We start from the raw sequence: 14,041 nt of genomic DNA on the forward strand, positions 1-14,041 counted from the left end.
ATCTATTTTACAACAATCAAACAAAAACTATAATATTTTTTTTTTTTTATTGGTGCTAAAATTCTTGTTCTGAATGATTTTGTGTGTGTGCATAATGTCGGTTACATGCTTTTCTTTCCCGTGATAAAAAGAAATTGTACGATGAAACCTCTCTTGTGTTTTGTTATTACAAAGGAAAAGAGCTTTATTCCTCTCCAGTATAACTGCAAATTGAAACTCAGAAACTCAGAAAAGCTGATTTGGATGGAAGCTTCTTAGCACATGATACTCGGATTCTTGCTTTCCCGAGTGAAAGAGAGATTCCAAAGTCAATGACTGACTATTACATAATTTTATCAGAACCTTAGATAAACCTGTCATCTATTCAAAAGTGATAGAACTCTTTTTCATTATTGTCCATAGTTATCAAAATTCATTATTAAACCGAAATTCCGTTGTTTTTCTTAAGGGGGGATGGGGCAAGTCAGGAAAATGGTCATTTAACCATTTTTGTTTATGTTCAAACACCATGATTATAGGCATTTTGATTGATCCAATTGAAGAATAACTATCAGGTTTTGGATTGAGTTGTTCTTTTTTTTTTAGACCAACCTGATTCTTGTCTCCTGATAACGATACAAATTTTGTTTCAATAACTGCATTATGGCCTAATGTTAATGCTTCAGAGAAAGAAATCACGACGTCCCTGCTACATGCTATCTTTGCTGTTGTGTACCGTGCCAGTTTTACTTAAAGTATTAATTTTTGGACATTAACTTTTAGATTTTTGTGGTTGATATATCCTGCACCTCTCCCTATTGTCATATTCGGAAATCAAGACGTAATTCCCACACGCGTAAATGTTTCCGTTAAATGTGTTATTTATTATAGCCGCACTACTCTAAAAGGCATTACGTGACATTTTTTTAAAATAGATTTTACTTTCGAACAATTTTTAGTTTTTTTTTCATCAAAGCATTAATCTATTTCTCAAATAGTCAAAAACTAGAGCTTTTGATATCAAAATTGATTTATTGTGCAAAAAAAAAAAAAAAAAAAAAAAAAAAAAAAAAAAAAAAAAAAAAAAAAAAAAAAAAAAAACTACAAACAATTATCCGCCTTTACAGGTGGTAAGTGTCAATAACTCTAGAAAACCTGTTTATAGGGAACCTATTCATTTTTATACATTAATGCACCAAAGATTTAAGATAAGCGAACGAACCTCGCTAGCTCATTAGTTAGAACACCTGATCCCCCAATCTCAGAGTTTCACGTTAGGGCTTGGTGCTCTGCTTTCGTTCTTCCGTTGGTACAAGGAAAATATTGAGGATATTTTTTTTTTTAGTGAAATTACATTTATGGCGGAAGAAATCGGTATTGGAATGTTTCACGCGTACACATCGACAAAGAATTCAAATAAGATAGGGAACTTTTTTCTTAGTGCACCAGTGTTTCCAGTTTTTAATTTTTCGTAAGTTTATACTGTTTGGTCACGGCTGAGGAATTGAGCTGAAAATTTTGTAAACAGTTCCCTTTTTAGGAGGAGTGGGGGCATGACGACTTAAATTTTGTTTCTTGGGGATTTTTTCCAATCCCCACAAAAGTGTATACTTTGAAAAGCGTATACGTTTCTTAATAGCAGTCGTAAATTCCGTCGCAAATTTCCCGTTTTTTCACTTAGCTGTAAAATTGAAGTCCCAACTCATGGATTAATGCACCCAACTTAGGTTTTGAATCCTTTCGTGATTTGTGAGACTAGACACTTTTGGCCTGGAAACTGTTTTTGACCGTAGTGCTTACGACAGAGGGAATTTCATTTCTCTTACCAGGATGTGGTAATTCCAAAAGCGGTATGTTACACATCATAAACTTTACAGTAGAGCAAAATAATAATAATAAAAAAATCATTTGGGTTATGATTGTTATTGACGAAGAAGCGTTTGCACGACGAGAGCTTTTTTTCAGCCTTCAAGATATGTAAACACAATTTTAATGTCCTCCCCAACTGTTTCTGAATTTAGAAAAGGAAACGACGCATTTTGGAACAATAAAAAAGGAAATTTCGATTATTTAGAAACTGAAGTAAGATGTAGACAGATGAATTAGACAAGTCGAACGAGTACATTTCGTTAACTAGAGTGGACTATAGATATACTGTTGACAAACCTGTCACATAATGTCTTTTGATTTGCCACAGTCACCCTGTGTGCAGGACTACCTGCGTATAATTGGTGCTTTCCTACTCTAGGAACTTCGAGTGATCCACAAACACCTGCTCAGGCTATTGACTATAACTTTGCTCGTGAAGAATTGATGATGAAAGACTCTTCTAATAATACAATTCAGGCAGCGATAGACCGTCTTGAACGTCAACATGAAGAAGATAAACAAGGTCAGTATTTATTTTCTTTCATATTAGTCATTAATATTTCCCCTTAAATTGAAACGTGCCTAAAGATAACCGAACAGAAGTTTAATAAATCTCAGTTATTTGACATTTAAATAAGCTTCGTTATTTTGATGACTTTACTAGTAATAGAAGAGTTTTAAGAAACTTAAGACCAATTTGAAGTTTAGAGTTTAGTTAGAGACCTTTTCAAAAATATAAAAATGAGCTTCTATCCAATTTTATATAATAAATTTAGGATTCTTGTGTCTGAGGAAGTGGATGTGTTCTTGTATCTCGTGCTTTTCCCTTTTTCTAATCATTGATTTAAGTTTGACGATAAAAAAAGGTTTTCTTTTTAAAACCACGAAATACGAAATATTTTTATTTTAATATAATCTATTAAACAAAAACTTGACAGAAACTACATCTCGTTCGAATGCCTGAGTAGATTATGTTTAAATGCGAAAAACCACATTAAAAGAAGAAAAAATGATCATAATTAAACAACTACTCAGTTTGTTTCTTTAAGTAATTCAAGTACCTTATCAATATTTAAAAATGACAAAATATTCCTTTTACCCCAAGAGGGTTATTATTAAAAAACAACAAAAACCGCAAATACCGTGCTATCATTTCGACATTCAACTCCTTTTCCGTCAATGTGCTAAACAATCTCAAAAGACAAAAGATAATAATAATGACGATTTGATTACTGTTCTACCAATTTTAAATCTAATGGAATCAATCCTTAAATTCACTCTTAGACAACATATCATTTTTCAACAATTTTGAAATTCAGTTACATCTAATCTATTTTGAATTTCTCCTCCTAACGAATTCCATAATTTGGCCCCTCTATGAATCACAGAAAAAACCGATGTAGTTGTGACCAAGCTGTTCACATAAATTTTATTCGTTGACCTTGTAGTATGGTATCAAGTAGCATTTACATGTGTAAACAGACCAAAAAAAGTGTTGGAATTTGACACAATTATACATGAAAACACCATTGAAAAAAAATATCAGAGACTAGTCACTAGAGTTATTAAAGAGTTGGTAGTAACGAACTGTAAGGAGCGACCTGGCTCAATAGTAACCGAAACTCTAAAAAACGGAGTTTGAATAGCAATTGATATATGAAAAGTATATTTTATTATGTTCCGAATATATAAGTTTCATTAAGTTTAGTTTTACCCATCAAAGGTTATGAGCCTGAGAAAATTGCTTGATTTTCGAAAAAGGGGAAAATATCCCTAAAAGCAGTAGAATCTAGATGGAAATCACGTCATCAGATTCAGTGTATCAGAGAGCCCTACTGTGAAGGTTTCAAGCTTCCATCCGCAAAAATGTGGAATTTTACATTTTTGGCCGGAAGAAAGATCACGGATGTGAGTTTTTTCTGTGTTTCCCCAGTGGTCGTCGTATCGACCCAGTGGTCCTAGAATATCTGAAGAGGGCTTTTTAGAATCAAAATTAATATATCTACTGTCAAAAAGATTGGAGGGCAACTAGCCCACCTCCCACACCCCTTTTTTCTCAAAATTGTCTAATCAAAATTTTGAGATAGCCATTTTGTTCAACATAGTTGAAAGACGGAACAACTGTGCCTTTGGGTATAACACCCCCCCCTCCAATCCCCTGTTGAAAGGTCTTTAAGTTATAAAATATGCCCATTGTCTACTTATGGTATTTCTTATTGGAAAGTATGTATACATTTTTCGGGTGGGGGAAACCAATTTTCTACTGGGGAAATTTTCCAGGTGGTGAGTTTTTTAAGGGAAATTTTGCACTGGGGGAATTCCTTTACGAAATTCTCCTAATGTCTTGCTTTCTCCTTGCCGACTCAATTTTACGTGTGGATATGTTAAGTATAATTGCCGGAGTAAATTTTCACTAGAATTGAGTTGTTTAGATGATATAGCCGTGAGTAGCAGGGATTTTTTCGTGGAGGTGGAGCCAGATCGCCTGGCGCTATTTAAAAAAGATCAGAAATGTTGAAGGAAGGGGGATTCCCCCTCAACATCTTGCTCTTTGCGATAAAGTTTGAATTTTATATCAATTCTTTAAGAACGGCTTCTGAAACACAGGGTTGGTTTGATTAGAACAATAAGAAGCTTTTCATAACTATTAAAAACTTTAATGTAAAGAACGAGGTGCTGAGGAGGGGGCAACCTCACATATATACGCAATAATTTTTGTTTGTTTTAAATTTTAATGTTGTTTTTATTTATAGCTTTCTATAGGTCAAATAAAAGAGAACAATTTTTCTCAGTGGAAGTAAGGAGCAAAATTAAAACTTAAAACGAACAGAAATTATTACGTACACGAGGAGGGTTGTCCGCTCCTCAATACCTCGCTCTTTACGCTAAAGTTTGAATTTAGTCTCAATTCTTTAAGACTGACTCCTGAATCACAAAGACCGTTTAATTAGAATTAAAAGCTCTTTTTTTTAAAGTACTAAAAAGCTTTAGCGTAAAGAGCGAGGTTTTGAGGAGGGGGTGATCCCCTCATCTATGTAATAATTTCTGTTCGCTTTAAGTTTGAATATTGCTCCTCACTTTCAGTTGGAATAGTTTTTCTTTATTTCATTTCTGATCTTTTTAAATATTTTTTTGAAACTCGGCTCCCCCTCTATTGAAAATTCCACTCCCCCATGAAAAATTCCTCCGTGGAAAGGTCCATCCTCGTAACCCCCCCCCCCCCCCCCCTCCCCTTCACTTGGAAAATCCACTCTGAAAACGTCTGTATAATGTTGTTTCTTACTTTCAGTTGAAAAACTTTTTTTTTATCTAATGATATAAAGGAATCTAAAATCAAATAGAGCAAACAAATACTAGAATTAATGATAAATTAGTGGTTTGAACATGCAAATTTCTCCTTAATAAGGAGGAACTTATTAATATATGCCTTTTCCCATTTCCAATAATCCATTGGCCTAAACTGTGGGACATAGCCTATAGTGTAAAATTAGGCATATATATTTTACATGATATAATATGTATAATTCATATAGGGTATTCATATCCAAACTTAGTAATTGATAGGGTATTCATATCCAAACTTAGTAATTGAAGCCACACTTGATTATATAGAATAAATTATAGTTATCTTAAAATTCATAGAATAAAATCTGCTTGAGAAGCAGCCCCTTTGATTACTTTTAATTCTTAAATTACTTGTATCTCATTTATTTTGCTTTCCAGTTTGCTTTTTTTCTGAAAATGATGTATACTTTTTTTGTTAAATTTCCTTTTATTACTTTCAGTTGCTCTGGAGCGTCAAAGACAAGAATACGAAAGACAATTTCTTCAGTTGCGCAATATATTATCACCGTCAACTCCTTATGCACCTTATTTGCCGTTTGACCCTTTTCGGTCAAGAGGCTCAGTTGGGACACCAACATCACAGAGCAGAGTTGAGAGATGGGCACAAGAAAGGTGAAATCTTTAACTGGTTCTGTCACTATTGTTTAATCTATTATTAGATACTGTTGGGCTCAGTACTAATATTTTCTTCTTCTCTCTAGTAGATACTGTCGTTAGAGGCTCAGTTGGGACACCAACATTATAGAGCAGAGTTGAAATATGGGCTCGAGAAAGTTGAAGTCATTAACTGGTCTTGTCTCTTGGCTTTATTTTAATATCAATTTTAAAAAAATTCCAAAATACAAGTTTTCAAAGAAAAGTAAAGAGCACCATTAAGCCAAGAATGAACAAAAATAAATTCAAATAATCTTCCAAGCTTAAAACTACTACCAATTACTACCAGTAAATAAATGAAACTCGAAACGAAGATAAATTACAACAAGTAGCCAAGTCAAACTCAAAACGAGCAAAAATTAACATAAGTGGGGCTGATAACACCTATGCCTTCTCAAGACTAGAACACAATTTGCGCTTTACTGAAATAACAAAACAAACAAATGACCGTCAATTTTCAGTTAAATTGGCATATACTGACATTTCTAAATAATTTTTATTTATGAAAGTAAAAAAGGTGAATACATTTTAGATATATTTTGGTTTTAGTAAAGCGCAAACTGCGTTTTGAGAAGGCATAGGGTTATCAATCCTACTCATGTTACTTTTTGCTCGTATTGAGTTTAACTCAAAACAAACTGAAATTACAATAAATAGCTATAAATGGAATGCCAATAATGGAGAAACTTTTTCAATAATTTTTAATCCTGACACAAACATTATTTTTTAATTTGGTTTTATATCTTCTGAAGTTGACCAGAAAAATAAAACTCAATGATTATACTCTTTTTATTTATTGAAATTGTAAGAGCAGAACTAGTAATAACAGTAACCTAAAAGTTTAAACTTAATACCCCAAGTTGTTCTTGATATAATGCGGAGGTGTCTTATTGGCAACCATTTAACACTGTGCCTTTCTATTTATTTTCAAATAAACATTTAGTTTTAAAGAATAATGGGCCATTTGCGTAATTGTGGGGGTTTGACATGCCTAATGTCCCTAAAAACATAGTTACTGGACCTTTCTACTATGCTGAACAAGATGACTGACTGTTTCAAAATTTTGATTGAGTGTGTTTGGAAAACGAATGGGCTTCAGAGAAAAACTGCTTGCCCTCCAATCTCTTGTTGTTTTTAAAAAGGGCACCAGGCACTTGCACTATAATTGGAGTGCTAGGGGGAGGACTTCCTCCTTCATATATAGTAAAAACATTGTAAATAAGTCAAAAACATTTTAAATATATTTTATTTTCAGTAAAGTGCAAATTATGTTCTTGTCTTGAGAAGGGCATGGGGGTTGTCAGCCCTACTCATGTTAAGTTTTGCTCGTTTTGTTTTTTACTCGGTTATTTATTGTATGATTTCAATAAACAATATGTTTAAAATGTTTTAATTTTTTTAACTTTAATAAATCGAAAATTCTTAAAACTTTAAGGAATATATATCAGAATATGTATACTAAACTGACAATCCACAGTAATTTTTTCAATTAGTGCAAATTATGTTCTGGTTTTGAGAAGGTATATGGGTTGTTAAAGATATAATTTCCAAACCTTTCAACTACACTGAACAAAATGCTATCTCAAAATTATGATTAGATGTGTTTTGGGAATTGATGGGCGTAGAAAGGGGAGGGGGGATTGTTGCCTTACAATCACTTTTAACTAATAAGAAATGGCACTAGCCCTTTCAATTTCCAATTGAATGAACCTTTTTCGAAATTTTACAACAAATGGCCATCTCAAAATTTCTATTAGGTGCAATACGGTAAAAATTCGAGGTTTAGAGGGATGGGAGTTATCCACCCTCCAATCACTCTGAATCTTAAAAAGGGAACTAGAACCTCTGATTACCAATCCAAAGAACCCCCTCCGAGGTCTATACGATCATCCTTTCTATGTATACCTTATAGGCTCCAAGGGCATAACTGAAATCGTCCTGAGGATTGTAGGGGGCTGTCATTCTAAAATACATGATTTCTGGTTCTTTTTAATTACTTTGAACAGAATTTCTATCTCAAAAGCTTTGTGGAATGTCATTCTCTAAGACATAAAATCAACACTTTTCAATTATGTTGAACAAAATGACTCCAATCACTTTTGACTATTAAAAAGGGCGCTAGCCCTTTCAATTTCTGATCCAATGTGCTCTTTTTGAAGTTGGTCATCTAAACTTTTCGAAGTTGGCTATCTAAACTAACGAAAATGGAAATCTAAAAATTTAGATTAGATGTGTTTGGGGAAACAGTGGGTGTTGGAGGGGGGTTAGTTGCTCTCTAATCACTTTCGAAGATTTAAGGAGACACTGGCCCCCTCAATTTTCAATCGAATGAGCTTTTGTTATATTGCATTGTTATAAGACATTTGGACTATTGGTAACGAGATGGCTATCTTACAATTTCGATTGAATGTGTTTTGGGAAAAGAGGATGCCAGGCAGGGGGATAATTGAACTCCATCATGCTTGAATTTTAAAAGGGAACTAGAATTACGAATTTCAAATCAAATGAACCTCTTTTAATGTTCACACGACCAACCCTTCCATAAAACCTTAAATGCCCCTGGGACATGACTTATAACCCTTACCCTCAGACTCTGCGGGATTCTGTCCACTCCAAAGGGCTTTTTACATGATCTTTCGACTATTTTTCGAAAAAAATGGCTATCTCAAAATTTTTATTGGATACATTTTTGGAAAACAAAACGTAAGGCAGGGTGGTGAGGTGGGGGAGGCTTCTGCCATTGGCCACTTTGACTCTGAAAAAGGGGACTAAAACTTCTGATTTCTAATCAAATGATCCCCCTCTAGAGTTTATATGACCACTTTTTCCATAAAACCTTATATGCCCTCGGGCATAACTTATAACAATTGTGCTGCAGGCTCTTGGGGTGAGGGGTTCATCCTCAAAGGCATAATTTCCAGACTTTTCAACCACACTGAATGAAATCGCTGTCTCAAGATTTTGATTAGACGTGTCTTGGGAATGGTTGGGCGTGGTGGAGGGGGGCTTGTTGCCCTCCAATCACTTTTGACTATTAAAAATGGCCCTTTCAGTTTCCACTCGAATAAGCCTTTTTTGGAGTTTCTACAACAACAAATGACCATTTCAAAATTTCTATCAGATGTATTTTGGAAAAATACGAGGTGTCAGGGGGGGGTATCCACCCTCCGACCACTTTGAACCTTAAAAAGGCTACTAGAAATTCTGATTACCAATCCAGTGAGCCCCCTCCCCGAAGTTTACGAATTCACCCTTTCTATAAGCTTTATATTTACAAATTTTTTTCTAAACTTTATATGCCCAGGGCATAACTTAGAACCCTTCCCCTGAGAGCTGGGGCCGGTTGTCTCCGGACCTTTCAACTACATTTAAAAAAATTTCTATTTCAAAATTTTGATTGGATGTGTTTGGGGAAATGGTGGGTGTTTGTTTTATAGCATTTCCTAAGTGATTTTCTTATTTTTGACAAAATTTTGTCGATTTTAATGTATCATTAGAGATATCTTTCCTCATCATCAGCCTGTTGATAATGTTCTCTAATACAAAATAAAATTATTAAAGGTGTTAAAGCAATGAAACCCCTTGTATAAAGTGATGAAGTAAATAATAAGATTAGACTCATATTATTACATCAAATGATGTTCAATCTGAAAGCTTTTGCAGCTTCCTTTGGGGTTAGTGAAGTTTTATTTTGGCTACCCAATTCAACCCATTAACCTACCTTCCCTCCCGAAAAGATGCTAATTCTGCTTTCTGCTCAAAATGTGATTTTGTTCTTCGTTTTTATAATGATTCTGGAGTAGCTTCCTTGTTTTTGCCAATATTTTATCGGTTTATTTTATTATAAGGGAAATTCATCCTTGCATCAGTTTTAAAGTGAATGGTATCTTTTATGCTATTACAAAGTACATCAAATTTTATTATAAATGATGAAATTACTTCAGCGAAACCATTATAAAAAGAATAATTTTCGACTTGATGTAAACACGTTCAGGCTGACAACATCTGCAGCTTTCTATAGGTCAAATAAAAGAGAACAATTTTTCTCAGTGGAAGTAAGGAGCAAAATTAAAACTTAAAACGAACAGAAATTATTACGTACACGAGGAGGGTTGTCCGCTCCTCAATACCTCGCTCTTTACGCTAAAGTTTGAATTTAGTCTCAATTCTTTAAGACTGACTCCTGAATCACAAAGACCGTTTAATTAGAATTAAAAGCTCTTTTTTTTAAAGTACTAAAAAGCTTTAGCGTAAAGAGCGAGGTTTTGAGGAGGGGGTGATCCCCTCATCTATGTAATAATTTCTGTTCGCTTTAAGTTTGAATATTGCTCCTCACTTTCAGTTGGAATAGTTTTTCTTTATTTCATTTCTGATCTTTTTAAATATTTTTTTGAAATTCGGCTCCCCCTCTATTGAAAATTCCACTCCCCCATGAAAAATTCCTCCGTGGAAAGGTCCATCCTCGTAACCCCCCCCTCCCCTTCACTTGGAAAATCCACTCTGAAAACGTCTGTATACTTCCCAATAACCAATACTGTGTGTAAACAATGGGCGAAGTTCATAACTCGCCGGCCTTCCCCCCGGGGCTGTGGGGAGTTACTTCATCCTCAATTATAGTTATTAGGTTTTTTCGACTATGCTGAAAAACATGGCTATCTCAAAATTTTGATCAGGTGACATTGGGGGAAAACTGAACGTGAAAGGGGGCTAGCTGTCCTCCAATATTTTTGGCCACTTAAAAAGGACACTAGAACTTTTGATTTCTGGTCAAGTGGGCCCCATTTCGATCTTCTACGATCATTGTTTTATACCCATAAAAAAAAAACCAATAAACACTCACCCATGATCTTACTTCCGGCAAAAAAGGTAAAATTCCACATTTTTGCAAATAGGAGCTTGAAACCTCTACAGGGGGTTTTCTTGTATGCTGAATCTTATGGTGTGATTTTCATTAAGATCACTTGATTTTTAGGGGTGTTTCCCCACTTTTTCAAAAAGTGGGCATATTTTCTCTGGTTCATAAACTTTTAATGGGTATCATTAAATTTGACGAATTTTACATATTGTGAATAAGCATTCAAATTCGATTCTTTTGATGTATTTATTGTTATCAAAACTCCGTTTCTTAGAGTTTCGATTACTATTGAGCCGCATCGCTCCTCACTAACAGTTCGTTACCATGAACTGTTTGATTTTACGAAGTTGTTTTTTATTACCTAGTTAATCCCCTTTAAAACCAAAATAAGCAGCAGTAGCTGTTAGCAATGTTGCAGAAAACTTAATCTTATTCTTTATCTTATGGTTTTATTTGTGATTTTGTCATTTTGGACAACATTCGATATATTTAATTTTAAAGTCAGAGCAGTAACAAGATAAAATGAATTGTTCTTTGTTTATTCTGTTACCGTGTCAAACCTAAAATAAAAGCTGCTGAAGATGCCTGCAATATTTTTTGTACGAAATGTAATTTTTTTTTGTCGCTTTGCTAGGAGATTTCCTTGTTTGTGGAGATGCAAAATTTTTAATAAGACAGTAAAATCCGATTTTTTTTTCTTTATAAATAATAATGAAAGTTGGAATATTTTGCCTTCACATCTGGAGTCCGTTATTAAGAGAAAAAAGAAAGTAGGGAAAATAATAAGAAAAACTAGCTTAAACAAATTAACGTATACATAAAAGGATGACAAAACTTGGAAGCTGTCTTATAAGAAGACAACTCGGACATTCACAGTAGTATGTAATAGTCATTTTACCTTGTGTCTTGTGCTTATCGTATTGGACTTGTTTTGAAAATAACTGCTATCAGGTGTTCCCTTTGTTTTTTTTTTCATAGTGCTTATGGTTTTTTGTCCATCTTTTTCTTTTTTTCTTTTTTTCATAGAGTTTATGTTTTTTCATCATCTTTTCTGTATATTTAAGTATCTTTCGAACTAGCTTTGTTCTTTTTTCATTTCCTTTTTTCTGCTGATAAACTCTTCTGGATTTCAAGCTGACGTATTCAGACTTTGTTCTTATTTGTGTAGATTTTTTTTTTGAAAGTCTATTGTTCTATCAAAATTTTTACCTGTTTTAAATATAATTTTTTCATTTTATGCCACGCATTGAAGTTTCCACCTAGAAGGAAATTAATATTTTGAGCAGTTTATAGTTGAGCAACTACAGATATTTAGAAGAGATAAAGAATATTTTTCATTTTTACTTTATTTTAACACAAAACAAGAGAAAGAAGAAAGAGAGTTAGATCCTTAGACTTTTTCAGGCAATGGATTTTGACTTCAAATCCGAAAGCCTTTTCTTGTTTTTGGGTTAGAGATGACTGTGATCTGGTGCAAACGGGGAGGGGGAGAGGGACATACTCGTCAAAATAGCAAGAAAACGAAGACTATAAGAAAAATAACAAAAAAAAATTAAAAAAAAAATCGAAATCACAACCTTGAGCTATCAGGAGAAGTTGACTTGAAGCAAATCTCTCTTTTATCAATATGGTTAATATGGTTATACGCATGTCATTTCTATGTATGCTAGCGGGCTAATATTTGGGTAAGAGCCATTATTTTTACATCCCGTTATTTAGCTATAGTCAAGATAAAAGCCTATTCGTTGAACATCACTATGACGGGAGAATCACTTATAATTTGTGGTAAGTTCCCCTTCCTATTTTTTATCTCATTTTTGTTAACGGTTGCGTTTCAAGCAATCATAACGCCACCTGAACAGTGGAAATGTCATTGAAAAATCGCTGTCTTTTCTAGGGATGAAACATTTCGGCGTAGCTTAGCGCTACTGAGGGAGGAAATTGTCAAAGCAAACGCTCTCGTTCGAGAAGCCAACTTTTTAAGTGAAGAAATGGGACGTCAGACGCTTTTTAGTGTTACTCTACAAATCCCCCCTCAAAATCTTACCCCGAATAGACGAGTAAGTTTTTTTTTTATAGGTAATAGTCTCTTCTTGGTAAAGAAATGATAGTGAAGATGACTTGCAACATTTCCATTTTCGTTACCTATCCGATTGCATGGATGTTTTTTACACAAAGAAAATACATTGAAACCATTAAACTATAAAACAAAATTCGATCTTTTGGAGGTTAAAACAAGTAACTGGAGACGGATCTGAAGATAAGCATCAATGAAAGTAGCTCTAGTGCTGATTAAAAATGTTTCCAAAATATTCTTTCCATTGACCATGAGATTTTCATTACTTGATTATAAATCTGATTTATGATCTGAATCCTGGAAATTTGAATCCTGGATCCTAAAGCCTATATCCTGGAAATGGATCCTAGAAGTGGATCCTGGAAATTATAACCTGAATCCTGGAAATTTATTGTCACGAAAGTAATTCAAGTCCAAGTTGACAAGCCTAAACTAAGTTCAATAATCAAGATGTCGGTCGAGTCACGTGTCAAGTTTTGATGTGCAAGCTCTTTATGATCGTGTGAGCGTTTATGTTTTTGGAGGACTTCAGGACGATAGTGTCAAGACCATGGGTCGTTGTTTTATTTGGGGCACTTTACTCTGAACGGCTTAAATATCTTTAAACACCTCTCTATAAAAAAAAATATCTTAAAAGTCGAAAATACTTGCCTCAATGATTTCTTTTCATGAATTAGGCGTTGAAAAGATTTAAGTCCTATAAACATGACACGGAACAGATTTATACGGAATTATTCATGCGGGTATTCATTCTATATTCTATTTTTTACTTTAGTCCTGTTATTGCAAAAGAAAAGTTATTTGGGAAAGAATCTAAGTTTTTGCTTTACAACTCAGACTTTATTTGTTATTGTTAAAGAGTTTTTTTTTAACCTGTAGGATTTTTCTACCTGAGTACGTTAATAAGTTGATGGCCAATAATAAGAATAATTATAAGAATTGTTGATGGTCAATTATGAGACCGTACGAGCGTTTACGTTTTTAGCGGATTTCAGGACGATGGTCTCAAGACCAAGGTCGTTGTCTTAGTTGGGGTTGCTTACCCTAAATGACTTAAATCTCTTTAAACACCTCTCTATAAAAAAAAAACAAAAAAACTCTTAAATGTCGAAAATACTTGACTCAATGATTTCTTTTCGTGAATTAGGCGTTAGACTGCATAGAAATTTGATTATCAATTATAAGAACACATTTTTGCTGCAAAGGGTTTTTTCCCAAGATTTTCGATAGGGAATCTGAGTGTTAAAATTCTACTGTAGTTC

At 33.9% G+C, this 14,041-nt stretch overlaps 1 protein-coding gene across 1 annotated transcript in view; it reads left to right on the forward strand.

Annotated features, from left to right (window-relative positions):
- LOC136041998 (kinesin-like protein KIF13A) overlaps nucleotides 1-14,041 on the forward strand; it is a gene marked incomplete in the record, with an annotated part of 206,048 nt that overhangs the window by 115,608 nt on the left and 76,399 nt on the right. The window contains 3 exon segments of the mRNA XM_065726827.1: nucleotides 2,228-2,371; nucleotides 5,634-5,805; nucleotides 12,600-12,762. Coding sequence (XP_065582899.1) covers nucleotides 2,228-2,371; nucleotides 5,634-5,805; nucleotides 12,600-12,762 — 479 coding nt within the window.

This window comes from Artemia franciscana, unplaced genomic scaffold (assembly GCF_032884065.1).
Source record: "Artemia franciscana unplaced genomic scaffold, ASM3288406v1 PGA_scaffold_55, whole genome shotgun sequence".
Taxonomy (NCBI): domain Eukaryota; kingdom Metazoa; phylum Arthropoda; class Branchiopoda; order Anostraca; family Artemiidae; genus Artemia; species Artemia franciscana.